We start from the raw sequence: 27,467 nt of genomic DNA, 5'->3' as shown, positions 1-27,467 counted from the left end.
GAGCCATACGTTAAAGCAGTGTCCCGGCCTCTTTCTTTCATTCTTTCTTTTTATGTGTGTGACCTTCATACAGGAAAAGCGCCATTAATTAAGCAGGGAAATTCACAAATGTGTCCCCTTCTCTCCAGTTTCTTCCAAGACGGCTTGAAGACGGCGGATAAGCTGAAGCAGTACATCGAGAAGCTGGCAGCGGATCTCTACAATGTAAATACTCATCCACCTCGTTTCATTCTCCCTCTCATTTGCAAGTTTCGTTTTCTCTTGTTCACCGAAGGTGTGAAAAGCTGCGGTTAGCTGTTTGTCTTCACACATCCTCCTTGTTTTTTCTTTACAAGTGGAAAAAAAACAACTAATAAGTGGACTTGAACTTCAGATTTTCTGCATCTGATTACCGTTTAAGCTCGCTGACGTACGTGATTCATCGCCCACCGTCATTGCCCTTTCTCCTCAGATCAAGCAAACTCAGGATGAGGAGAAGAAGCAGCTGACCGCCCTGCGAGATCTGATCAAGTCCTCCCTCCAGTTGGACCAGAAGGAGGTAGGCACGTCACAGCCGGAGCCGCAAAAATCCAAATTTAAACCGAATTGTCGCCAGGCTGGTTTAGACTGAGCCACACAGCCACAGCAGCCCTAATTTAGCCACCCCCGGCCGTACTAAAAAAACACTTTCTTTCTTACGTTTTAACTACACACTTCCTCTCACTGTGACCACTACCAAGTTTGGAGCTTGTCTCCTGCAGCACAGAGCGAGTGTCCAGTGCTGTACCATGCTGGTAGCCAGTGTGTGGTAGGCTTTGCTGGTGACCAGTGTTGTGCCTCACTGGCTGCTCAGTGGAGAGACATTTTCTTAACTTTACTTATCAGCTTCACCCCCCTCGGTTTGCACACTCACCACTGCATGAAACAATCTGCACACACTTTCTCCACACACCTACACGAGCGGAACTTTAAGACACTCGGTTTGTGGTTTGGGTTGACACTCGGGGAAACTCTCTGTTTCACACCTAACGCCTGCACCTGAACTGGATCTTTCACACCTCTCCCCTCTATCTCGTCCCTTCTGCCTTCTGCTTATCTGGAATCAAGTCTAGAAGAGTAAGTGCTGGTGCATGTGGCGCATGCTGGCGTCTGTCTGTTCTGCTTGACAGTGGAGTGGTTTGGCCCTGTAGGGGCTTTGCAGAGCATGCCTTGTAGGTCCTTTTTTTATTTTTCTGTTTTTTCGACCAGAGCCCCTTCGCTTTTAAACGCCAGAGAATGAGTTTGTGCCGCGTGTTTGCTCGTGTTGCATGTCGCGGAGCAGCTCCACGACGTGTGTGTTTAAATGCGTTTTTTTTTTTTTTTTTTTGGTGTACCCACAGGACTCGCAGAGTAAGCAGGGCGGCTACAGCATGCACCAGCTGCAGGGAAACAAGGAGTTCGGGAGTGAGAAGAAAGGCTACCTGCTGAAGAAGAGCGACGGGTGAGCTGCTGACATTGTCGCTTATGAAAAAAAATAAGCGGCCCGTTGTGGTTGCATTAAAATTTAAAGAGCGCGACGAGAAGGAACACATGAGACAAACCTCCCCTCTAATGTGTCTCACAGGCTGAGGAAGGTGTGGCAGAGGAGGCAGTGCTCGGTGAAGGGGGGCATGCTCACCATCTCTCATGCCACGGTGAGTACACAAACACGCACACAAACACACACAAACGCACAGGCATGAACTCCCTGACCCCCCCACCATTGACTGTGTGGATCAAAGGGAGAGCATCATGTGGGGAGGCTGTGTTGGGCTTTTTCAATCTGGAGGCTGGCAGAGTGGAATTGACATAGATGGGTTGTCATGGCAACCCTGTCTCCCCGCACACCCCCCCCCCGCCCACCCCCCATCACCCCTCCCCTCCCTTGTTGCCGCCTGCTGCTGCTGCTGCGCCTCGGTGACTCATCCCTGATAGAGTGTGAGCGTACTGTATACGCTGGCACGTCTGCGGCGCTGCAGCCGCTCCGCCGCAGCAGACGCGGCTCGGCTCAGCGTGACGTGACGTTGCCCCTCGTGAAAGGTGTCAGAGTCAAGATTCGCGTGCGAATCAAATCCGTCGACCATTAGACTTACAGCCTCCTGCTGAGCTCCGTAACAAAGAGAGCAAGCGGACCGAGCGGCTTAGCACAATCCGGAAATTTAGCTAATTGCCGGCGGAGCGGTGGCAGGTGTCTCATCGGGATCTGTCAGTGAATCCAACCGGCGAATTAAACGGAGACAAGGCACGTGTGGGGAAAACAATATTATATTATGCACTCACTTGCCAGTTCATTAGATAAAAAAATAATAGTCAAGTCAGTAAGTCTTCATGAAGGTTATAGTCTTCAGCATTTGGTCGAGAGAAAACTGTTGGTTCAACTTCAAATTCATCATAGAGGCTGTAGTTTGTAAAACCATTGACTTATATTGTGTTGTATCGACACGTGCTTCTATTATTTTGACAGTCAGTGTGATAGTCTAAATAACAGAAACACCTTTTGTGTTTTGTGTTCATCCAGTTGAATCACCTCATTCCTGACACTGTTTAAACATGAACTGAACATTGTAACAGTCATGAAGGAGGATTTAGTGCACGACTGTAGCCTAATGAACTGGCAGGTGTATTTGAAAGTGTCATTGAGCACAGTAAATATCTTCTTTACATACTGATATATATATGCTATACATATTGTTGTTGACGGTTAGTTGCTCTTTGTGGCTTCCCAGCTAAAAGTACCTGTTCTCTGGTTAAGGATATATGCCTGGACATATTAGTCTCTCATGTGGACCAGACTCAGATTCTTCAGTTCCATGGCTTTAGTCTCATTAGCTAGAAGGAGCAGCCTGTGCAGTGGCGGTCCTAGGTTCTGGGGGGGCCCAGGCAAAGACATAATAGGGCTGATAGTATTGTTCTATATTAAACTCTGTAGCCTAATGCTATTTATAAATATACATTATTATTATAATTTTGCATTCAGTATTAAGCTATTCAAATAATGCACAGTTTTAAAAAAAATAAATATTTCAAATATGTGCAACAGTAGTGTGGCCAACTGCTCTAAACATACTTGACATACATAGTCATCACTGGCTGACTAGGATCTCACCTTGACAGAGTCAGCGTGTAATATGCGGCCTTGTGATTGGCTCAGCAGCGATGGGGGCGGGGCCTATTGTGTACAGGAGGCTTAGACTGACAGGTCTTGGCTAGTGTGGCGCTCTGTGTGAAACAGTGCGCTGTTGAGACAGCTCCTGTATTGCTGAATGAGTAAAGCGATACAGGGCCATTTGTCCCTTTACTAAAATATGTTGGATTCATGTTAATGTGCACTAAAAAATAATAATTTGTGGGGGAAAAGTTTTAAAAATATACATAAAAAATGCCTAATCAACCAAAGAATTTGCGACTCCCCCTGCAGTACATCTGCGAGGTCATGAACCCCCTGTTGAAGACCTTTATCCCAGCAGGTTTCCACCTAAAGTCCCTCTTCCTCAATTTTATCTCAAGGCCACGAACAGTTGCTCGGCTCACCTTGAGTCTGTGTATTAAATCACACAACTCTGAAAGACAATATATTTAAATTCACTTGTTTTATATTTGGTATTGTCTGCTACAAGCTGCCATCATATTGATATAAATCTAAGATTTCATGGTTGAGGATAAACTAGTGGAGTTGACACAGGTGTTCCAGATGTGATGATGGTTAATCTCTAGTGGTCCCTTGATAATCACATGTGATGCCGATGCTGATATTAATATATTGTTCGTGGCTCTAAGCCGCAAGCATATAGTGAACTTTCATCATATCTGTCTGCCACAAGTAGGGGAAGTGGTTAATATATTTAGAAAACTTTTTGTTCCGCTGTGAAGTTAAATAAGTGAGTGAGCTGTCTGTCTGCTCATGAGTGGTAATCACGCTTTAAGATAATTTCTTGGTTTACCAACAATCCCAACTTCTATGTTTTTTTTTTGTTTTTTTTCTTTGGCTCTCGTGGCAGCTGAACTCTAGGTGACTCTAGTTGACGTGGCCTGTTGCCAGCAGGACAGCCCGACTCCGCGGCTCATCGCAGACTGTTAGCATTTCATTAGCACGTGCCTTGCTCACCGCCCACCACTCCTCCTCCGCCCCCACCCCTCTGCCCTGCACTGGCAGGAGACAGCGCTCAGACGTACACAGCGCACATGTGCCAACTGGGCCCGTTATTACAGGACACAGCCCAGCCAGCACGGTCCAGTCTCTTTAATGGGGGGACACCTTGCGTCTCTGCGACAGCCCTTGTAGCTCGCTTCAGAGAAGTGGCGTTGAATAATGCATACATGTGTTCACACGTTTATCTGCAATGATTATGCAAATGCTTTATGCAGGAGTATGAACCAGATGGTAGCTTCAACAAACTATTTCCTAATTTTCTCTTTGTTATTTATTTGTCCTTTATAATTTTGACTCTTGGTTGGACAAAAAAAAAAAAAAAAAAAGAAAGAAAAGAGCCGAAACTCATTTTCAAATCTATTTTATATGTTTATATGTTAACCCGACCAACCAGTCTTCAGCTGTGCTTGCAGCTCTATGTGTTAGGTGAATGTCATATTTTTGCAGTATTTATTTTTGGCTTGTGCACATTAATTATTCACTAAAAACTTAAAAATGATCTTTAATATTTAGCAGTGAGTTAAGGCAATAGGAGGATAGATGGATGAATCAAAGACGACCAGTAGATTCACAGAATCAGTTGAAGGAAGAATTAATATACAGTATTTATTAATTGTAAAATAAATAATTAGGGTTTGCTGCAGCCTTGGATTAATTAAAGCATATGATGGCTCTCACCAGATTTAATTAGTATACCAGTGTTCACAGCAGTCCATCCAGACTCAAGACATAAATACTGAAAGCACTAAATAATGAGTAATGCCATTGTGGTATTGTGTTCTGAATATCAGGAGCTTGTATCCGGACATATATGTCACCTTGGCCTTCACATTTAAACCACAAAACAATTACAGACAGAAAAAATACAGACAAACTTAGCGCTCAGTGCCATGTGGAATAGACATCCGCCTCCTGTGAGCCTCTAAAGCACAGGTGTCAAACATACGGCCCGCGGGCCCAAAGCGGCCCATCGGAGGGTCTAATCTGACCCTCAACAGCAAAGTGACAAAATTACATAGAAGACAAGGCATTTTTTTCAATGGAAATAACTTCTGTCCCACATTTTAGTCAGAGAAGTGAACAGAACACAACACTGAGACCCAGGACTAGAGAGCAGACAGCAAATTGCACTTATTTTTCTTTAGAATTTTATTTTTTTTGAAGAAGAAGAACATGTTCTTCTCTGCACTAAAACAATCCATGGTTGTTATTACTTAAGGTTTATTATTCTGTTGATCCACTTGAGATCAAACTGGGCTGAAAGTGGCCCCCGAACTAAAATGAGTGTAACGCTCCTGCTCTTAAGGTTATAGATGAACAGATGCATTGTTGTAATGAAATGTTTCTGATCTGTTGTTCCTCCATTGTAACCAAGTCTGTTTTTGTTACAGTCCAACAGGCAGCCGGTCAAACTCAACCTGCTCACCTGCCAGGTGAAGCCGAGTTCTGAGGACAGGAAATGCTTTGACCTCATTTCCCGTACGTCTTAAACACACACACACACACACACACACACACACACACACACACACACACACTCACATACTCATTTTTCAAAACATTAAGCGCGCTACTGAAAACAAACTCATTCAGTCCCGCTCTAAATCTTCACTTTACGATTGTTGTAATGCTCAGTTTATGTTGGAAACGGTGTCATAAAGATGTAGTTTGTGGCGCTAACACAAAAGGGTTTCTGTTATTTACAGTACAACACAGCACCACAACACCACAACGAAAACACAGCTGAGTCAACAGCTCTGTTTTATTTTAAACAAAATGCTCAATACCACAACCTTCAAGAAGATAAGATTTAGTGCAGGACTGCTGTAACACAATACGGCCTTTTTCACTAGTGCAACTATTGCACTGGATGCATGAATCGTTCAGTTTCTAAAGGGAATCTGGTACATGATGTATTTTACCACACAGAGAATTGTTAGAAGAGTTAACTACATTCAGACGGCTCCTGGAAACATTATAAAATGCAAAATTAGAGATTTGCATGTTTCTTTTTCCCCCGCAGATAACCGGACATATCATTTCCAGGCTGAAGATGAACAAGAATTTGTCATGTGAGTAAAAAAAAAACACATGATCCGTTTGTTTTCACTGAAGCAAACCTGAAAATGTCACCTTTCATCTGAACGCTGGGACTGATTCAAAAGTTTGTGTAATGGTTGTAACGGTGTAATGGTTTTTAATAATGAGATGTTGGTTGGAAGTGGTTGCTCTGTCACTTCATTGTCGCTGTTGAAGACAGGAAGCAGATTGACTAGAGTAGATGATGGCAGTGGGGTTTGTGGTCTAGAGTAATCCAGGTCGCTGTAACCTCATACCGTTGTTTCCCATGCCATTGCACACTTGAATGCAGGCTGGCAAACACACACACAGGATTAGATCAGTGAATATATTTATTTAAATCATGCACCACTGTTTGTTTTCTTGGTACAACGTCAAACACAGTTAACAAGGCGTTTTGAGTTTTAAGTTTCGTAATCTAGCATGCTAGCTAGCATGCTAACCAAACAGTTAGCATGCTAGCTGTTTCTCCAAGGGATCAGTTTTGTTTTTGTATTTGGTGAAGCCTGTTTAAATATTGGGCATCTTCCCTCATTGAGTTGTGTAACAGTAGATTTGTCAGTCTTTTTGGGTTAGATTTTCACATTTTTGACACATTTACTTGTTTAATGCTTAAATATGAGCAGAGCATAAGGTGGAGAATGTATTATCTATTATGTTGTATGTTGCTTTATTTATTGAAAACCAAAATTGATATTAAACTTTTATTTGGGCAAAAGTGAATTTTCATCAGCAGTTAATCAGCTAATTGTTTCTTCTGTAAAATGTCTCAAAATAATAAAGAATATTTCTTAAAACCCAAAAGGATTTACTCTAAAACAAGAAATTCTCTGTTTTCATTCATATAAAACACAGAAAATAAGAACATCCTCACTAATTAGAAGCTGATACTACTGTATTAATATTTAATAGATTTGAATAATACCCTCCAATTAAATTTCTTGAACTAATTGATTAAAGGCTCTAATGTTTTTAAAGAACACGTTAATGACAACGTCAAAGTCCCCGTAAAAATCTAATTCTATATTCAAATGTTTTTTATTTTGTAGCTGTTATACTGTTAAAATAATATAAAAAAAAATAATAATAGGTATTAATCATTTCCTGGCAAAAAAATTCAATAATGTTGATGACTCATTCTGCACTAGGGGGCGTGTATTAATTGGTGTCCAATGAGAGGCTTTCCTGAATGTTCAAGTCCCTCCCCCCTCCCCACAGCAGAGCGGGCTTTTAAAAGGCCACTCAACATATTTAACAAATACAATTAAAAGAATAAAACACAGGAATACAATTAACAATTTAAACCTCCTCTTAGCATTGAGTAACCTGGATGTATTTTCCCACAGTCACAAATGGAAATAAACGTGTAATCCGTCGCTTCTTAAGCTTTTTCATCTCTCAGAAACACATGAATTGTGAATCAAATAACAAAAAAACAAAAAAAATGAAATTAATTCTGTAGCCGCCTCCACTGAAACTCTCTGGAAACACCCTTTGATTTGTGACACTTTTGTTCTGGGACGCCATGTTCCTCCTGTGATGCTGGAAACTTTGTTCCAGCCTCGTTGCGGCGGTGCCACTTTAGTCAGGGCTGCCTGAACACAGCATCTCCATGTACATGTTGTCCTCTGGGATCCGGCTCGCAGCTTCTCCCGGCTGCTTGTGTCACGCTATCCCAGCAGCAGCGTCTTCATAGTGAAATATTTAGTATTCCACGGGGTTCTCTGTGATTTGCCATCGTGCTCCCCCTCAATTAGGCTGGGAGCATATTATAATACATGTTACAAGTAAACACACGAAAACCCTTTGGCCCGGCATCTGCACACCTACGCAGCGGTAGATTAAAAATATCTTGTTTTTCACACGCAGAGATAAACAATCTAACACATTGCTTCACAAGCCTGCTCGCGGTCTGGTCTCTGCATTTACAGGCAGGGTCTGAGTGACAGTAGCAGAGGAAGTGCTGACGTCAGCGTCATAACGCCCAGTGTGTGTGTGTGTGTGTGTGTGTGTGTGTGTGTGTGGTGGTCAGTTAAGTGTGTAGATTGCACGAGCAGATTGTGCCTTGTACCGAACTGCAGGAGGTCATGTTTGAAAGGCAGCACCAGTGTTTCCTGTCTGTTTGATTTTTAATGACCACTGTGTGTGTGCGTGCGTGCGTGCGTGCGCGCGCGCGTGTGTGTGTGTGTGTGTGTGTGTGTGTGTGCGTGCGTGCGTGTGTGTGTGCGTGTGTGTGCGTATCAGCCATCCCAAAATAACCTGCCTGTAAAACTTCAAAATCAGGATTTTTTAAAGAATTTATTTTTAAAAAGATCAATTTCTCATTGATTTATTGATACACAGTGACGTTAGAGTGGGTTATTATACCTCGTATCTTAGTCCTGTGTAACTGTGATCAGGCTTTTAGCTGAGGAACTCAATGGCCAGATATTTATTTAACTAATTTATACTTTAATCCTTTTTTTTAAAAAGCAAAACTGGCAAAATTTACTATCTTCCAGCTTCTTTTCCATGTGTAGTTTGTGATTTTGGTGAATTTTAGACAGTTTAGACCATAGGTCTTCAACAGAGGCAGTGCAAGGGGGATGGTTGCAATATCTTTGGTTGATTAGACATTTTTTTTATATATATTTTAATTTTCCCCCACAATTTTTTCCCCTATTGTTGCACATGTGTATTATTTGAATAGCTTAAATTTTAATGCAAATTTATAATAATAACATGTATTTATAAATAGCACAAGGTTAATATTGAACACATATTCAGTAGTTGGTAGGGGGTCTGTACTTAATCTCTCCGTCAGTTTCGGGGTTCTCGGCCTGAAAAACGAGCAAGACCTGTGGTTTAGATAATTTTTTTGTACCAAGAAACGAATAACGTACTGTTAGCTGAAGCCCTAAAATTGTTTCTTTTTACCTATTCATCTATATTTGTTGCCATTTCAATCTCAAAGTAAGCTAACCATGAAAAGTAATAATAAAATGCTTATTATGCGTTCCCTCCTGCAGCTGGATCTCTGTGCTGACCAACAGCAAGGAGGAGGCGCTGAACATGGCGTTCCGCGGCGAGCAGAGCAGCGGAGGGGAGGACGGATTAGAGGACCTGACTAAAGCCATCATAGAAGACGTGCTGCGCATGCCGGGCAACGAAGTCTGCTGCGACTGTGGAGCCACTGGTGTGTGCTGCCGCTGTTTTGTCCACACATTCACGCGTATATTTCCTGTTTTGTGCTTAGTCAACACTCACCTTCACTTCGCCGCTTCCTGATTCAGACCGTGGACGCGTGTTTTATTTACAGCCGCACGCCCCGTCTTTGCAATGTCACAGCTGCATTGAACTTTGCGTCCTTGAGTTAGCCGGTAACAGAACGACCTATGCCGCGAATCCCTCGGCAGCCTTGAACAAACAAGTGTGCGCGCGCTAGCATTGTTAGCATTCAGGGCACAACCCGATCCCCATCCTCCCCCACATTAAGAAGCAAAGAGTCAGCACTCAGGAGTGTCGTAGACATTCAGGCCCCCTGACACTTCACACACACACAAACATATATATATATATATATACATATATATATGTATATACATACGGGCCTACACACGCTCTACTCATACATAAACACACAGCAGCTCCTCCACCGACCGACGGGAGGACTTTATGCTCCGAGGGGGGAAAAAAAAACATTTCCAGGCTTTCAGAAACAACATCATTACATCACGTTGTTACATAAGTCACACGCGCCGTCGACCCCTGCAATCTGCAGAAAGGGGAGGTGATTCGTCATGTTTACACTCTCCTCGCTGCATCCGTTCGCGTACGTGGCTCCGGCCCTAACCCGTGCTCCAGATGTTTGCTGACGACGTCCACCTCCATCCCTTTCCTCGACACATTAAATTAACTCCGCGGCTCAAAGGTCATTTTAATGACACTCAAAGGTCATCCCTTTATTCCCTCTCATCCGGCCGGAGTGATCTACTCCGTCTCGTTTCATATTCCCCCCCCTCTAAGACGCTGATTTGCAGCTTTAGCATTAAGCAGCCGTAGAGGTCACCATACATTCTCCTCGGCGTGCGTAATTTACACCCGGGGACCTATCACCAGCTCGCATCTGTTCATCGTGTCCAGTTAACTCCTGCCTGCTATCAGCTAACCGCTAACTGCGTTCCTGTGTATGACTCATTGGTTTTTTTGGGTCCGTCTCTGTTGTTTCCCGCCTGGTGCTCACTGGTCCTGCTCAGGCAGAGCGGCGTCACTGGAGTCTTGACGACATTTAAGACTCACTCAGATCTGCAGGATTGCTTCAGAAGATGAGGTTGCTGGTGCCATGTGAAGTTGCCGCACTGATCTGTTACATGTCAGCGTGCGTGTTGTGCCCTTTGCTTGACAGTAGGTTATGCAATGAGCTCCCTCCTCCGCAGGGACTGTGGTCACCAGTGACAGCACTGTAGTGGATTAATGAATGTAAATGTGGTCAGAAATAAAGTGTGGCTTCCAAACCACAAATTTAATGTTTTTTATACATAAATAAATCCTTAGTGGGTAAACAGTGTTGGCTGGCATCATGTGTGACGTATCGTAAGCAGATTGGGGAATTACCCATAATACTGAGGTATTAATAGATTGGGGGGATGTCCTGATTATTTGATAGCGAGTGTCGGACAGTCTTAGTCTTGATCCGATCTTTTCTTATCTTTTATTCTTCTAGATAAATGTGCCTCATGAAAGGACCACAGATGAGAAATAATCTATTTTCCTCAAATACTTATGCAGGAATCATAAAGTTTATTCTTTAATCCCTTCGACAGACACTTAAATATCCTCAGCTTTATAACCTTTTTCATATCCTTATATCACGTCGCTAGGAGCAAACATTTAAGAGCAATCCTCTTCTTCTTGAGCCAACTGTGAGGCGCATAAACAAACTGCTCACCACTAACCACTTTTGACACCTTCTATAAAAAGACATTTAAAATTAAACCTGCTGCCAGTTTTCTCAGTGTGCTTAAATACACATTAACATGAATCCAGCACATTTTAGTGAAGGGATGCATTCAGAGATACAGGAGCTGTCCCAGCAGCGCACTGACACCTGTCAATCCAAGCTTTCTGTACACAGTAGGCCCCGCCCCTATCGCTGCTGAGCCAATCACGAGGCCGCATATTACATGTTGACTGAATTATACACCAGTTACATGTGTTTATGTGTAAAGCAGTTGCCTGGCCACCCTGCTGTTGCACATGTTGCACAGTAGAATGTTGACCTGCTTAATCTCTCCATCAGTTTGTGGATCTTTGACCTGAAAACCGTAGAAGACCCCTTGTCTACAGGCTTCACATGCTCAACAAAATGTTTGTTTCTCTGTTTGCAGACCCTAAGTGGCTTTCCACCAACCTGGGGATCCTCACCTGCATCGAGTGCTCTGGCATCCACCGAGAGATGGGCGTCCACATCTCCCGCATCCAGTCCATGGAGCTCGACAAGCTAGGAACCTCAGAACTCTTGGTGAGTCAGACCAAGTGCATAAATAGCTTCTCCTTTTTTTTTTTTTCTTTTTTTTTTATGAGGCGCGCCCTTCACTATTTCCATCTCCAGTGAAATATTAAAAAAAAATGAAAGAGTTGTGGACAGCGGAATTTGATGCGTCTCCCGATGTGCTCATTTGTCACGCGCTGATCTGTTTGTCATTGTGATCCATTGCTGATGCTTCCTTCTGTCTCTAGCTGGCCAAGAATGTAGGGAACAGTAGTTTCAATGAGATCATGGAGGGAAACCTCCCCTCCCCTTCACCAAAGCCCACTCCCTCCAGTGACATGTAAGTAGCGTCTCGAGTTTTACATCCACGTTTACGTCCGTCTCATCTTCAAACACGCTTTAAAAAACACATTGTGGCCACAGGACGGTGAGGAAGGAGTTCATCAACGCTAAGTACGTGGACCACAAGTATGCCAGGAAGACGTGCACATCTGCGTCGGCCAAAATGATCGAGCTGTTCGAGGCGGTTCAGTCCAGGGACCTGCTGGCTCTCATTCAGGTCTACGCGGAGGGGGTGGAGCTTATGGAGCCTCTCCCAGAGGCAGGACCGGTGAGTGGACGGTAGTTTTGTTTTATTTGTGTGTGGGCAGTCGAGCCGAATGGAATTTGAAAAGTGTGGATAGGCAGCAGTTTGAACTTGAACCTCTTTCACCAAACAAAATAACAGTTTTAGAAGAAATGCAAAAACTTGACGGTCCCGGCCCTAGTTTCTGCGGCATGTCCTTCACAATCACCCCTAGTTAGACCTCGTGTTGCACTAGCGCCACGATCATCTTTGTGAAACTGGAACCGAAATGGATGTGACCTAAGTAAAAGGGCAGACAGAGTATCCTCTTCTCGTTTAAAATTTCATCACTTTTTGCGCAGCAGATCAGCACGATTCAGTAGCTTCATGTTTCCCTTCCTGTTACGCGAATACAGAATACTGCCACCTGCTGGTAAGAGGAGTCATTTCCTCTCAGATTGTATTCACCAGCTGGACGTTAGCTATGTGTGGCGTGTTGTCACAGTTGTCCTTCACTAATAGTTTGAGATCAGATTGGTGTGTCCAGGGCCTTTAGTCAACTCGAACTAATGGTGAGTTCAGAAAGAAAATGATGGAAGATTACTGGATAATGAAACAAATAACTGTGAGGAATTTCTGGGAGAAGGAAAAGCATCACAAGGAGGGAGTCATAGCAGGAAAGCTTAAACTTTTGACTCATAAAACCAAATGTTTGTCGGTCATCTGGTTGTCTTGATGTGAAAATATGCTCCATGTCAGCTTGACTCCGTAACCCCCCCTCAGATATGCATTACACACACATACAGCACATTTCCATCACACTAGGCCACAGGGACAAGGAAACTTGTGGAGTTTCCCAGCAGGACAACCAACTCTGACACATTTCTGCCGGTTGGTTGAATTATTCGTGTGGAAATGGGCGTAACAGTTGGAAAACCGTGAGTCATCCGGGTAATTTCACCAGCAGGTGGAGATAGCCAGCAACCTCCTCCGCATCGTGGGGCATCATCTGCGCTGGTTCCATATTTACTTAGATGGCGACATCTGTGGTGGCTCAGTTCTTGCGTCTGTTTCTTATTCTTTGCGGCTGTGCTTGTTTTCTCTTCGTGGCTGCGCTCTTTTCTTTTTTTTTCTTTTTTCTCTCTTTTTTTTTCTTCTTCATTGGTTTAGGCGTAAAATGAAACTTAAAAACGAGGAGTATATGGTGAAGACGGCGCAAAGGGAACAACACGCACGATCAGACTTAATCTGACATAAATGGGTCAAGGTTGTGTAACACGAACACGGTGTTTCTGTGAGGAAAAATGACACCGCTGCAGCAGAATTAAAGAGGATATCGTCTGGTGACAAAGGGAACTGCTGGTGCTGCTGTCTGCGCTATGAAGTCTGACTCACCGATATCTGATCTGCTGCCGTCAGTACATCTGAAGGGCTTAACAGTAACATCCCAACCCCCGACACAGAGAGCATGACAGAAGTACATGACTAAACAGAGCCCGTACTCTACCCCGTAGATACCACAAATTTCCAAAATATCCCCCCTTTTATCTTCACCTTTAAGGCTTTAAAACGCCACAATCACGTCGAATCACTTGAAAACTGGGCGAAATCCAGCGTCTTAGCTGCAGAAATATAATTTTTAGGAGCCATTTTGTTTACTGCAGCTTGTTTAAATGCTGAAAGAGACACGGCGAGAGGGAGAGAATACAGAATGGATGCTGCCCAAGATTGTCTCACCGTTTCTTTGCTGTGTTTGATGGCCCCCTGCAGGAAGTTGGAGAGACAGCACTGCACTACTCTGTGAGGACTGCTGACCAAACCTCACTGCACCTGGTGGACTTCCTTGTGCAGAACAGGTAAAAAAAAATAAAAATAAAATAAATAAAAATAGTTGCTTAGTTATTTGCTATAAAAAGCAAACACAGTAGGACCGTGTGCACTGCCTTTGGCTCAGCGTAAGCATCATAAATTTGTTAAGAAACATCAGAGATTTGTCGTTATGAATTAAACAGCGCAGTTTTGTGACAAACACACAGGTTTGATCTGTCCGTCTGCCCGCGAGTCTTTCTCGTGCTGCGCCCCAGTCCTGTAAACGCGGCAGTGGAAGTGCAGAGGAAAGCTTAGCGCCGCTCAGCTCAGATTCCCACAAGGCAAACAGAAATGGGTCAAGCACTTGTTCTCTGCCTTAATTTATTCCTCTCTTTTCAATTGTTTACCCACCACTGCTCAGACTGCACACGGCCTCCACAGAAGACTGGAGACCTCGCGTTAATTAATAGCTCTCACGACGCACAGCTCGTCTGTTTTTATGGGAATTATTATGTTATTTCTCTATGTTAATGACACGTGTTTTAAAATGTGTTGTTTCCACGCGAAGCCCCGTGTAACGACACATTAACCTTAAACTGCCGGATTGTGTGGAAAACACCCTGAGGCGTCCTGACAACCTGTGTCCTGACTATGTGTGTGTGTTTTTTTTCTTTCCCCCCCCCTCCTCCTCCTCCTCCTCAGCGGTAACCTGGATAAGCAGACCGAGTGGGGGAACACCGCGCTGCATTACTGCTGCATGTACGAAAAGCCAGAGTGCCTCAAGTTGCTGCTGAGGGGCAAACCGGCCACAGACATCGGTGAGTCACGCGCCGAGGTTCATGCTCTCGTTAATGTCACCCGTGCGCACGCATCCGTCTCGTAACCGTTGATTGTATCCCTCCTCGCCCCTCAGCCAATCAGAACGGAGAGACGGCGCTGGATGTTGCCAGGCGACTGAGGAACACTCAGTGCGAGGAGGCAGTAAGTGGGAGAGCTGCTGGACATCACGGCGGATTATTAGACAAATGAAGCCAAAAATATATTTATATATTTATACATCAAGATGAATAAAACAACATGAAATAAAATAAAATAAATGACAGCACATTGAGCCGTTGTTTGGCTGTTTATTCTGAACACTAGGTGGCAGCCAAGGGTCTGTCTCCAGCCTCAGGGCGGCAGAGACAGCAGAGTGGAAGTAATCGTTGATGTATGTCGGTTATTAACGGCGGCACGAGCAAGCAGATGAAAACACATTAAATGCAGAGTAGAATGACTAATAAATAAATGGATGGTTTGCACGCAGGGTTTTCATGTAGCGCCCGTATGAAGTAGATCGTAGCTGGAAATCTGGAACGTGAAGGAGATGCCCAAGACATAAACTGACACAGAAATGTAATTGACCGAAAAGGGACTCAAACCCCGGTCTCTGAGCTGGAAAGTCTAGTCTGTGACTTCCTTTAAATTTCACCATTATCAAAGTCTTGGTGTGTGGCCTAAAAGAAAAAAAAATGTATGACTAAGGATGACATGACTGCTACACAAACTACCATGAGACTGTGTTGGTTATTCACATGCTGTTAGAACTCTTTTATTCATGTCTCACCATGTGTTTGTTTGTAGAGCTGTAATTTGTATGTAGATGAATAATAATGATTTTTCTTTGTGCGCCTGTCAGCTCGTGCAGGCCGCGGAGGGGAAGTTCAACCCTCACATCCACGTGGAGTATGAATGGAGCCTCAGACTGGAGGAGATGGACGAGAGCGACGACGACCTGGACGATAAGGTTCGAACGCAACAACGATTACGGCGTTCGGATGAAGATACTGTTAGACTAGCTTTTAACATTTTGTGGTGACTCTTGCTTTAGTTTAGTTGTCTAAAAAGAGCCATGTGTGGATTATATAAACATAACCTTTGAACTGTTTTTGAAAGCAATTATGTGGAGGGATTATTTCAGTGTATATTACAATTTAAGACTGTTTATTTTAATGTAAAACCAGTGTCCTCAAATGAGTTCTTGCAAATCTCTTAAATTTTCATGTCATATCAAACTTGAAAAGTTAACAAGCATAAACAAACATGTGTATTGACCTTTCCTTACCAGTACATGACAGACTAAAGTGTCTCCTTATGAGGACAACAGGTCTAAATGAAGCAGAATAAGTTGCCACAAACCCAAAATCTAAAGTCCCTGTACGAGGACTTCAGGAAGTTAATTGTTTCCGAGGCTTGAGGCGTGTACTTCAGGTTACTGTGTCTGTGCATGATCAGTCTGTTACATGTCCTCCTCCAGCCCAGTCCCATCAAGAAGGACCGCTCCCCGAGGCCCCAGAGCTTCTGCCACTCCTCCAGCCTGTCCCCCCACGACAAGCTCTCCCTGCCGGGCTTCATCAGCCAGAGGGACAAGCAGCAGCGTCTCTCCTACAGCGCCTTCACCAACCAGATGTACAGCGCCTCCACCGACCTCAGCTCCTCCCCTGTGGCCGACGGGCCGCCGCTGCCACCCAGGAACCAGGGCAAAGGTCAGACCTGCCTGCTCCAAGCGCTCTTACATCCCTTTTTCAGGCCACATTCGGTTTTATCGGGATTCGGGGTTTATAACCAGGACAGACAGTGAATTCAGGAGGTCACGTTCCGCTAATATCTCTTTTGCAAATGTCGGTGTTTAATGTAAATTCCCTCAAAGGCTGTGTATGCTCCACTGTGTCTGATTACTGCAGGGGAAAGATAGCCCGCGAATGTCTGTTAATGTTTGATTACATGCAGGACAGGAGTAGGAGCAGAGGAATGCTCAGTTATCACTTCACTGGAAAGTTTACTCTTTGTGCTGTCAGTCAGACTGCACGCGCTCACGTGTACGCACCCTGCAGTGGTATGCAATTTGTCAGCGGGCAGATCAGAGGGCGGGAAGCAGGTGTCATTAAGACTGCTTACACAGTGAACCTTCAGGAAAACATGGCCACAGGAGAGGGCAGGGTGGTGGTCGTTAGTCAGGCGTGTGAAAGGGAAGCTGGATACACACTTCATCATTAGCCTCGGCACAGTATACACACAGAGTGTACTGTGGGCGTGCTGTCTCTGCAGTATCAGGATTAAAAATAACATTCCTCCCTCCGTGGATCCCTGTCACAGCTTTAGTTATGTGAAAACATCACATAAGCACATCGCATAAGCTTAACCTCCATCTTAACAAGCCGTTTAATCCATTATTGAGCATTAAAATCTTATTTTTCTTAAAGCAAGGGGTGTGAAATTTCACCTGTTTCCAGTGCAAGAGGACACGTCTCACTTGACGCGTGGCGAAGGCTCTGGTTTCTGTCGCAAAGACGGTCAAGTCTTCTATCGTAGCACGACAAATACGCAGCTTAGGATAATTAAAGTGGCAGATTAGCTTTAAAAGTTGCATTTAAAACACAGCCTGTTTAATATCTCAGAAAGTAGACGATGATGGAGCTTTTGATTCTAGGCAACATTTGGATTTTTATTTTCTTTAGCTTTAGCTTGCTAATTAATGCTAACTCTGGCTAAAACATCCATAGACAATTTAACTGTGAAAGATTCAGACTAAAGCTACGTTTTATGGGTAAAACAACAGTAGTTGATGATACATGTAGAAGAATATGAAGACCTAGCTAGCCTCAGTGTCAGTGGTGAATACTATAAATAAGAAGCCAATTAAAACTGTTTTAATGTAAACATTTCTGGTAGAAACAATAGAAAAACAGGACAAACCACACTGAAGTTTATTTATGCTCCTAGTTTTTGTACCGCTATCGATTTATTTTCTTTTGCTGGTGTTGCTAGGGTAGAGCTTCAGCCAAATCAAACAAAGAGTGCTGCTAATGTTAGCCTTAAAACCTCATTTAACTAACACTAACATCTCTGTTAGCATTTTGGCTTCCTCACGGTGGATGTCCCAGCCTTGACCCGCTTTCTGTATGAAGCAGAACACGGATTTATGTAGCGTAATATTCTCTGTTTTGAAAGAAAGCAGATGTATTATAGCTAATAAGCTAGCTGGCCGACAAGCCAACATTTGCAGCACATTTTGGAGTGGATAAACACAATGTTTCATCTGCATATTTAAAGTTTTTCTTGTGAGTTCATGTTTGGTAAAGTGGTGAAAGGGCACCACATTGTGAACTCTACTTCAGACCCAATGCATTTCTTATATATGTGGAGATTTACAGGCCTCATGGTTCCAGATTCATCATGCTAAGTAATCGCTATCAAGTGACTGTAGGGGATGCAATATTATTGCATTTTGCCAAGAGGAATATTTTAGATGAGTGTTTTCTGTGTTTGGATTGGAGGAACCGGTTTCAGTGTAGTTCATGGTCTGCTTACGCGTGAAGAGCTGCTTTTACTCTTAAGGTATGGACACGGTAAACGGACATCAAAGAACTGCTACGTGAACCGGTTTGCTAAGATAAGATATGCCTCTGTTTGCCCACAATGGGGAAAAGATGATCATTCAGTCAGGGAGAGGTCTGTCAGTGACTCATCGTGCCAGCTGATTCATCACGCTGAATCAGCTCAAAACATGGCAACACATGTTGGCCATGTAGCAACGGTGCAGACGCTCGTTTGTAACTCGAAACTGTAACGCCACCGACCGTCAGCTTGGTGTGTCACTGCAATTAGAGCCCGAAAACGTGGGATTGATAATTAGTTAGGATTTCTTATCGAAGCAGCACTGGAAACAAGTTGATTTTGAAAGTTTGATTTATGCAAAAATAAGATTCAGAGTGACTACATACATCCTGACTCTTCAGCCGCTCCCCTGCTCTCAGCGTGTGCTGAAGAGCTCGCTTCTCGGAGCCATCTCTCTCCTCTCTTTTTGCTTTGCTCGCCACTGATAAGATTTCATCTTGTTATTTTACAGCGCGTGGGAGCCTCTCTCTTTTATACGACTGACATACTGTAGATTCTCTCCCACACTCCTCATTTCGCTCTCTGTTTTCTTTCTCTTTTTTTGTTTCTCTATTCTTTCAGCTCCACACTTGGCATTCCTTGGCTCTCATTCGCACTACGCCACACTGGCTGGCACTCGACCATACATCAGTGAATATCCTGTTTTTTATGTTCTCCCTTACTTACTCGGCTGTGTGCCCCCCATTTACAGTTATCTCCTCAGTTGTTTCTTCTTTTACAGCTCAGGTTTGCAGGGTGGTGAGGTTTTCTTTTAAAGTAAATACTGGGAGCACGTAGGCAAGTCTGCAGATTTTAATTACTTCTTGCCTATGTGATTTTTTATTTTATATTCTTTTTAAATATATGCCCACCATCCTTGAGCTGTAAACTCTTAACACAGCTGATTCCTCTCTGGCTGAGCTCTCTATTAGCTGCTTTCATCCTACTTTTCTCTCTATCAGTGACCAGTGAGTGATTTGAATTAGGCAAGAGTCAGACACATTCAAGGCAACGCACCCCAAATCCGTTTTCATTATTTTACCTGTGTTATATATTTGTTCAAACAGTATGTTGTTTTACCTGCATTCATTTTGACCTCCTCCTCCTCCTCCTCTTGCTCCATCATCCTTCTCCTTTACCTGTTCTGGGTTTTTTTGGGAGGGGGGCAGGGCTTGACAGAATACTTTTTTTTTTTTTTTTTTACGGGGCCTCTTCATCTCATATGTTTTATGTATCGCTCCTCCAGCTCCTCCCCCATCCGGCCCTCCCTCTGCACTCACACCAGGAGGCAGCTCCACCCTGTCCAAGAAGAGACCTCCGCCCCCCCCTCCTGGACACAAACGCACCCTGTCTGACCCACCCAGCCCGCTCTCTCACAGTCCACACAGTAAAGGGGGCTTAACTGGGGGTGAGATGCAAGCACACCTGACAGCCTGGGCTGGTTTCACTCGGGCGTGGCTCCAGCCTGAAGTTAGAATATCATTATCACAAAATAATATTAACTCTAAGTCCACTTGTATCTTCTTCCAGAGATATTTTGCAACCGATTTGTCTCCATGACAAACGAGCAAACACATTGACTTAATATTTTTAACCAAAAATCTGTCCGACATGCATAACAGGAGTAAGAGTTTGGGGTTTTATTTAATTTCACCCAGCTTTGTACCCACTATTTGTTCCTTTTTACTTTGCTTTCATGCAATTTGCAGGTTTATCCATTAGCCAAGAACATTTTACAGGTTATGTGTAAGACTGCATTTAATGATTTACTATCATTATCAGTTTATCTGACTGACTAAACTCAAGGTGAAGTCATTAGAATTGAGTCAGTAAGTCCTTATAACTTAAAGCCGCAACGAGACAAGGTTATAAAGTTATTCTTGATAACTGTTCGGCAATAAAATAGGCCTTCAAAGAGCAGCTGTTAGAATATCTAGAAAAATGGACCTTAAACTTTTACTTAACATTTACTGCTTTTTAGCTTTGTGCAAGTCGAATGCAGCACTATAGAAGCTGCAAACATCCAAAAAAAAAAACATACCTTATAGAGACAAGCGTGCATGTCTGAGTTTAAAATACAAAGAGTCAAACGTGTCTGCTTCATGTCTTTTATTGAGACAATTTTAATTGTTATTGCACTTGTCGTCATCCGTCCTCTGCTGTATTTGTGCATCCTGTGTCACACATGCCGTTAACACCCAACCACTAATTACACAAAGGCGATTTATTGCACAAGTTGCACTCAGTTTCCAAATTACACGGGCTCATGGAAAGCTCAGCCAGATGACGCCTCCCTCATTGTTTCTTTTAGCCATCACAGCATGTTGATTTATTTCCACATTTATATAAAATTAATCTCTCGCCCTGCGCCCCGACGTGGTGTTAAATAATCCTGTCTGTCGTCACCGATGTTAATATTTTAGGGAGTGACTCCACCCCGCCTCCGGTCAGTAAGATGTCTCCTGTTTCCAATAAGTTTGAAGGCATTCCTCAGCAGCAAAGGTACCACAGACGCCTCTTTTTCTCTTTATTTAACGATGAGATGTTTCGCGGGGGAGAAAGTTTCTCCTCTGATTTTGCTTTAATGACTTCATCTGAAAATCTCTTCCCAGCACTACTTCAAGCAACACGAAGTCTACACTTGGTCCAAGGGTTCTACCCAAACTACCTCAGAAAGGTACGGCCCTCGTCACGTTTAAATATAACCTGTGTAACCGGAGAAATCATTAACCGTGTGGTTCTACCTCCAGTGGCATTGCGTAAGATCGACACCATACACCATCCATCTATGGATAAGCCCAGCCTTCCTCCAGAGGTCTTCCAGAAGTCCCCGCCGCCAGCCGAAACCCCGCAGAAGGCTCCTCTGGCGGACAGGCCCCAGCTGGGAGACCTGCCCCCGAAGCCGCAGGTGTCCGAACTCCCCCCGAAACCCGGAGAGCTTCCTCCGAAGCCGCAGCTCTCTGACCTGCCTCCTAAACCCCAGCTGGGGGACCTGCCGCCCAAACCCCAGCTCAAAGACCTCCCTCCCAAGCCTCATCTCTCCGACATCCCGCCGAAGCCCGGGGCAGCCGAGTCGGCTCCCAGGCCACCTCCCGGGGAGTCGGTGCAGAGGCCTCAAACGCAACCTCCGCCCCCCCCTCAAAGTCAGCCGCAGTCGCAGCCTCCGCCTCAAGACTCGCCGTCACCTAATCAGCAGGCCAACATAGCGACGCCATCTCAGCAGCCTCCTGAAGACACCAACGGGACCCCGGCGGGGACCGCGGAGACACCTGTGCCCCTCCCAAGGAAGATCAACACGGTATGGGCGTACTTAATCAAATCTTTTATAAAAAAGATAACATAAAAATAGCATTTTTTTTTTAGCATTGGCCCTGCAGGCAAGCTAATATTAGACAGGAAAGGCAAGACTTCCTGCACACTTAAACGTCCACTCCACATTGAAATATACTTAATGTAGATTTAGATTTAGATTTAATGTAGATTTTCCAAAGGGATGTTTTCCTCTTCTTTGTTTTCATATTTTCATTTATTTATGTGGTTTTTGTAAATCCCCCTGGACTCCTTAGGTCACCAAGCCTAGCCAACGTCTAAACAGTGTTTTTCTATTATCTAACTATGTAATAGTTCTGTTTCCCGCATGTCCAGGGGAAGAACAAAGCCCGCAGAGTGAAGACGATCTACGACTGCCAGGCTGACAACGATGACGAACTGACATTTGTTGAAGGAGAAGTGATCATAGTTACAGGGGAAGAGGATCAGGAGTGGTGGGTAAGTCAGTAGCAATAGCTGGACCTCTTACAGTTTACTGTACCGCCACAAAAACATAAAAAAAAAACACAATACTTGTTTGATTACATTATTATTATTCTTTTACTTCCAGATCGGGCACATTGAAGGAGATCCAGAAAGAAAAGGGGTGTTCCCCATGTCTTTTGTGCACATCCTGAGTGACTGACAGCCAGACAGACTTGCACTACACAGCTCCCTACGTCGGGAGGTCCTGTAAATAGCTAATATAACACCCCTTGTCAAACGACAAGCGTCCTAAAGAAAAAAACAACAAAGAAGAAACCCAAGAAGGCTCATCTAGCCATGGATGCTCATCCATGCTGTACAAAGAATGTGTGTATTCTTCCTCTACCAGTATTATCTTAACCCTATAGCACGGCTGTGAAGAAGCCACTCTCAAAACCCTAGCACTTACCTAAAAAAAAAAAAAAGTCTATGTTTATGCTGTTCCTGTGTATATATGTATGTAAATATATATATTTGTGTGTGAGTGTATATACATGTTTTATTGTACAAAACATGTACCATTGCTCTCTCTGCCTGTCAGATAAAGCATCAGGGTGGTAGAGACTGAATTTTATCTGTATTAATTTTACTGGCCCTCAAGTAATTATCAGCTTATATTTCTGGAAAAAAAAAGGACATATATGAAACGGAATGTGAAATAGGTCATATGTCATTTATTTGTGTCTTGCATCCCTGTTTACCACCACAACTGACTGAAGAGGCAGGAGTCTCCCACTGATCTTCCCGAGATGAAAAGACTTTCATTAAATGTACTCCTTGTTCTTGCTTGCTTTGTGTGTACACGTATTATGGTTGTTTTACAGTATAGAAACCTGCTGCTAATGTGTGGTGGAATATCAAAGCCTGTGGTTCACTGTAGGTCCCTAATTAACTCCTTGTTACACTGTTCACTGTATGTATGCTCGGTGTGTGAACTCGACGCCATCTCCACAGTCCTTTGACCTTTTTCTGTGCATGGTGTAACAATGACTGGAAATGAGTGGAGTGCTGCGTTCAACGACACTCACCTCAGGGTCTGAAGAGCCACTATTAATATTAAGCAGGACTACACAAAAGTTATCCTGTTGTTAAAGCCACTATTAATGACAAGTACAGGAAACTCAAAGAGGACATCTTAGCAATAACTTGATTTTCTGACAGGCTAGAAGTTTCACAACAACCTGTGTTCACGATTCAGTGTCTTGTAAAACCTCATGAGCTTGAATTTTTTTTTTCTTTTTCTTTTTTTTTAATTTTACTTTGAGTCATGTTATTATCATTCCACGTTACTGGATTCAGTACCTTTCCAGGTTTGCCTGTGAACCAGAGATGTCTTTTAGATGAGGGGTGGACTTTGTAAACGGCTGGAGAGCCCATGTACTTTCACCTGGTCCTCACTGACTTGCAGTTCTTCCCATATTAAGGAACAAACCCATCAACCCATTGTATCATTAAAAGTGCTGTACCTAAAGCATGAGTCTGCTCTTTTACTCGGTGCACGTGATTTTGAGATCGATTTGAGCTTTCCCCAGGAACAGTGGGCATTTTTAGAAGCACCATTCTGCCCGTTGAATCTCATACACAAGTAATAAATACACCATTTAACAATAGACCATAGAAAAGTGAAGATGAAATACATATAAAACCCAATGATACAAAACTGACTAGATCTGTAAGTATTGTTTGAGCTTGTTTCTAAAAGTATTTAAAGAGAAACATGGTTCTAAAAAAAATTTAGCCAAGTCTTTGTCGACTAATCTTACTGCTATAGTTACTTAGATCATAGACATGCAGTGCTAAACTCTAAGTAATCATAATGTAAATGTAGCACTGCTCTGAATATAGTTTAATCACACTGGTTAATGTGTCACATGATGTGTTGCTGCAATATAAATTACTGTGTGATGTTTTGCATAAAGCATCTCTTTTTGAACATTTACATGTTTCCATTTATATCTGCCTTTACATAATTTTATAAATGTGCAGGTAGACCCTATTTAATATTCAATGTATGCTTTCAGACTTGAGTTTAACATAACATGGAAACAGCTAGCCTAAATTCACCTCTAGGCTACTAGTTTTAAACAATGGCACCTGCTCAGTTAACATGTGTCATTTAACCCATAAAATTCAATGACATTTTGTAATACATCATCAAAAGCAACCGTGAACGAATTCTGACTTCCTGGTCAGCGTGGCTTGTTGCTTGGCAACAGCACAGTCCAGGCTAACATTTTAGCTTCAACATTAGCATTTCTGTTCATGCTGAACCATTTCAGGACTCTAAATACAAAATGTATAGAAATTTAAAGATGAAATTTGCCTGAAGTTGGTCACTTTTAACTCGACACTGAACTTGTACCATGCACCGGTTTTTGCTACACACCTTGCAGTCGTTGGCCAGAGGCGTCTCTTCACTGATGTAACTCAACATTAAAGACAAACTCAAAGATAAAGTTCTCAAAATCACTTTATTTTGCTTTCATTTAACCAAAGTACACCATCCAACTCTTTAGCTTTGTTTAGATTCAATATCAACACAGGAATACTATATACTCTAAAGACAACATAAATACTTTGTGTCACAACACAAATAGCACATTTTACCAAATGAAAATGTTTACATGAAGCTACCAGAATTTTGGTAAACAAAAACAACTTATTTACACACTTGAACTTTGTGTTTAGACCCTTGGTCCTTCTCAACTGACTTGATGACCCCGACAGCGACCGTCTGCTTCAGGTCTCTCGCCGCAAAGCGACCTGTGAAAAACCAAGAATGGGTTAATACGAGACAAGATGAAGATGTTTAGCAATCCTAAAGCTGGACTGTTGTACCTAAAGGAGGGTATGTGAAGAAGCTCTCCACACACATGGGCTTGATGGGAACTAGTTTGACTGTGGCAGCGTCTCCAGACATGAGCGTCTGTGGCAGGTCCTCCAGTTTATTGCCTGTGCGACGGTCGAGCTTCTCCTTCAGCTCAGCGAAGCGACAGGTGACGTGGGCGGTGTGGCAGTCCAGGACGGGAGAGTAGCCTGCTTTGACCTTTCCTGGGTGGTTCAGTATGATCACCTGCAGACAAAACGCATCAGTTCAGACGACAAGACATTTAAGGCTTTCGTTTTTTTTTTTTTTTTTTTTAATAACTGCAGAGAGATCACCTGAGCTTCAAAGCTGCTGACGTCTGAGGGAGGATCCTGCTGAGCATTGCCGGCCACGTCCCCACGACGCAGGTTCTTCACGGCCACGTTTTTAATGTTGAAGCCAACATTGTGCCCTGGAAGAGCAGTCTGCAAGCCCTGGTGGTGCATCTCAATTGACTTGACCTCTGCAGTAAGCTTGGCAGGGGAGAACATCAGGGTCATGCCAGGTTTGAGGATGCCAGTCTCAATCTTCCCCACTGGTACAGTCCCAACCCCTGAAACACGAAGCATTTAGGACATCCAGTTGAAACCAGTTTCATTCTACATCCGTGACGCACCTGGAGCCAATCAGTCCAGCTCAAGAGATCAAGAGCAAAGCCGACCGATTGATTGAAGTCAACTACAAGACGATGTTTTACCTCCAATTTTGTACACATCCTGCAGGGGTAATCGCAGTGGCTTGTTGATTGTGCGCACAGGTGGCTGAATGGAGTCCAGCACTTCAAGAAGAGTTTTCCCACTTGAAATCCCTTCCCTTCGTCTGACTTTCCAACCTTGATACCACGGCATCTGTACAGAGATAATTACCTACATATTTCGCATCTTGACCTTTGGTGATCTTCAGTACAAGGCGTCCTTACCCTTTGAGTCGCAGTGATCATGTTCTCCCCGGTCCAGCCGGAAATGGGAACGAAAGGCACAGCCGTTGGGTCGTAGCCGATCTTCTTGAGGAAGCCACTCACTCCTCGCACCACTTCTTCGAAGCGTTTCTGGCAGTAAGGCGGTTCGGTCAGGTCCATTTTGTTCACACAGACTATTGTCTGCTTGACGCCCAGGGTGTAAGCCAGTAAGGCGTGCTCTCTGGTCTGGCCGCTTCTAGACACACCGGCCTCGTACTCTCCTTTAGCTGCGGAGACCACCAAGAGGGCGACATCGGCCTGAAACGACAGTCGTTTTGTTAAATTTCCCCCTAAATCATGGGGGAAAAAAAAAACATTAACCATGTGTTCCTTTTACCTGTGATGTCCCAGTTATCATGTTCTTAATGAAGTCACGGTGCCCCGGAGCATCAATTATAGTCATGGTGTATTTCTGGGTGTTAAATTTCAGCAGGGAAATGTCAATGGTAATGCCCCTCTCTCGCTCGGCTTTCAGCTTGTCCAAAACCCAGGCAAATTTGAAGGAGCTCTTCCCCATCTGTGAAGCAGACACATTTAGGTACAGGTAGTTTAACAGAAGCGTTTTCTAACATTTACTTACCTGAGCTGCAGCCTTCTCAAACTTCTCCAGTCTTCTTTGGTCAATACCACCACATTTGTAGAGGAGGTGTCCGGTCGTGGTCGACTTGCCGCTGTCAACGTGGCCAATGACGACCACATTGACATGAGTCTTCTCTTTTGCCATGGCTGAAAGAGATTAGTTTTAGTTTAGATTTTCTAAACTGCAGGACAAACAAAACCCCACACGTTTCCAACTTCTTTTACTAAATGGACCTGCGCTGCCCATTCGGCGTTCCTTTATAAGCTACAGGCACACAACTGAAGACAGGTGTGCTGCTTAATTAAGTTTAATTGATGTCACACTTTCATCAAAACCGAAATGGCAAAGCAGCTTGAAAACCAGGAGAAAAGGCTTTCATTTTAAGTATTCCTCACAACTGCACATATTACTTTCAACGATGGTCAGATATTCAGCTTGATATTTGATCCTTTTGCAGGAATCAGCAGTTACTCTCCTTAGTTGTGTGTGTTGGGGCATTCCACCGTGGATCTCAAATTACAACCAGGTGTGTCATCTGGAGATGAAGGCCTTTGAACCAGCTTTAATGAGGAGCCTATCCCTATTTATCAAACAAAACGCTCAGCAACCACAAAGCATTAGAAGAAAAAAAAAGGAAATGAATATATTTTTAATATTAAACAGACTGACGGTCACTTCTATTGGTAATGGTGCTAAACAGAAAGCAATATTTCACATTGAAAGTTCACCGGTAGATGTTGTAGTAACTGTTTTCAGAATCAAGTAATGTTTTTACTACATAG

At 43.5% G+C, this 27,467-nt stretch overlaps 2 protein-coding genes across 8 annotated transcripts in view; one reads left to right on the top strand and one right to left on the bottom strand.

Annotated features, from left to right (window-relative positions):
* asap1b (ArfGAP with SH3 domain, ankyrin repeat and PH domain 1b) overlaps nt 1-23,752 on the top strand; it is a 57,429-nt gene extending 33,677 nt beyond the window's left edge. The window contains exons 8-29 of one of the 7 annotated variants that reach the window (XM_047567925.1): nt 129-204; nt 452-538; nt 1,087-1,095; nt 1,359-1,459; nt 1,583-1,652; nt 5,539-5,626; nt 6,171-6,219; nt 9,235-9,401; nt 11,593-11,726; nt 11,945-12,036; nt 12,120-12,306; nt 14,032-14,117; nt 14,773-14,888; nt 14,984-15,051; nt 15,749-15,856; nt 16,367-16,595; nt 19,733-19,894; nt 20,910-20,988; nt 21,099-21,163; nt 21,237-21,784; nt 22,111-22,254; nt 22,367-23,752. In XM_047567925.1, the coding sequence (XP_047423881.1) occupies nt 129-204; nt 452-538; nt 1,087-1,095; nt 1,359-1,459; nt 1,583-1,652; nt 5,539-5,626; nt 6,171-6,219; nt 9,235-9,401; nt 11,593-11,726; nt 11,945-12,036; nt 12,120-12,306; nt 14,032-14,117; nt 14,773-14,888; nt 14,984-15,051; nt 15,749-15,856; nt 16,367-16,595; nt 19,733-19,894; nt 20,910-20,988; nt 21,099-21,163; nt 21,237-21,784; nt 22,111-22,254; nt 22,367-22,441 (2,740 nt within the window). In that variant the 3' untranslated portion in view covers nt 22,442-23,752. Of the gene's footprint in view, nt 1-128; nt 205-451; nt 539-1,086; nt 1,096-1,358; nt 1,460-1,582; nt 1,653-5,538; nt 5,627-6,170; nt 6,220-9,234; nt 9,402-11,592; nt 11,727-11,944; nt 12,037-12,119; nt 12,307-14,031; nt 14,118-14,772; nt 14,889-14,983; nt 15,052-15,748; nt 15,857-16,366; nt 16,596-19,068; nt 19,138-19,732; nt 19,895-20,909; nt 20,989-21,098; nt 21,164-21,236; nt 21,785-22,110; nt 22,255-22,366 lie in introns of all 7 variants that reach the window. The other 6 variants (XM_047567928.1, XM_047567927.1, XM_047567926.1 and 3 more) reach the window with 6 other exon arrangements.
* A 981-nt stretch (nt 23,753-24,733) lies between these two features.
* si:dkey-37o8.1 (Elongation factor 1-alpha-like) lies at nt 24,734-26,863 on the bottom strand. Its single transcript, XM_047612075.1, has 7 exons — nt 26,686-26,863; nt 26,443-26,622; nt 26,067-26,363; nt 25,845-25,995; nt 25,444-25,700; nt 25,120-25,354; nt 24,734-25,044 (listed from the first exon to the last, which is right to left on the bottom strand). Exons 1-7 carry the CDS (start codon nt 26,827-26,829, stop codon nt 24,941-24,943), a joined length of 1,368 nt encoding a protein of 455 aa, XP_047468031.1. The 5' UTR covers nt 26,830-26,863; the 3' UTR covers nt 24,734-24,940.
* Nucleotides 26,864-27,467: the final 604 nt, after the last annotated feature.

Source organism: Mugil cephalus, chromosome 18, assembly GCF_022458985.1.
Source record: "Mugil cephalus isolate CIBA_MC_2020 chromosome 18, CIBA_Mcephalus_1.1, whole genome shotgun sequence".
Classification (NCBI taxonomy): domain Eukaryota; kingdom Metazoa; phylum Chordata; class Actinopteri; order Mugiliformes; family Mugilidae; genus Mugil; species Mugil cephalus.
The sequence above is the reverse complement of the archived record's forward strand: the minus strand, read 5'-3'. Positions and strand labels throughout refer to the sequence as shown.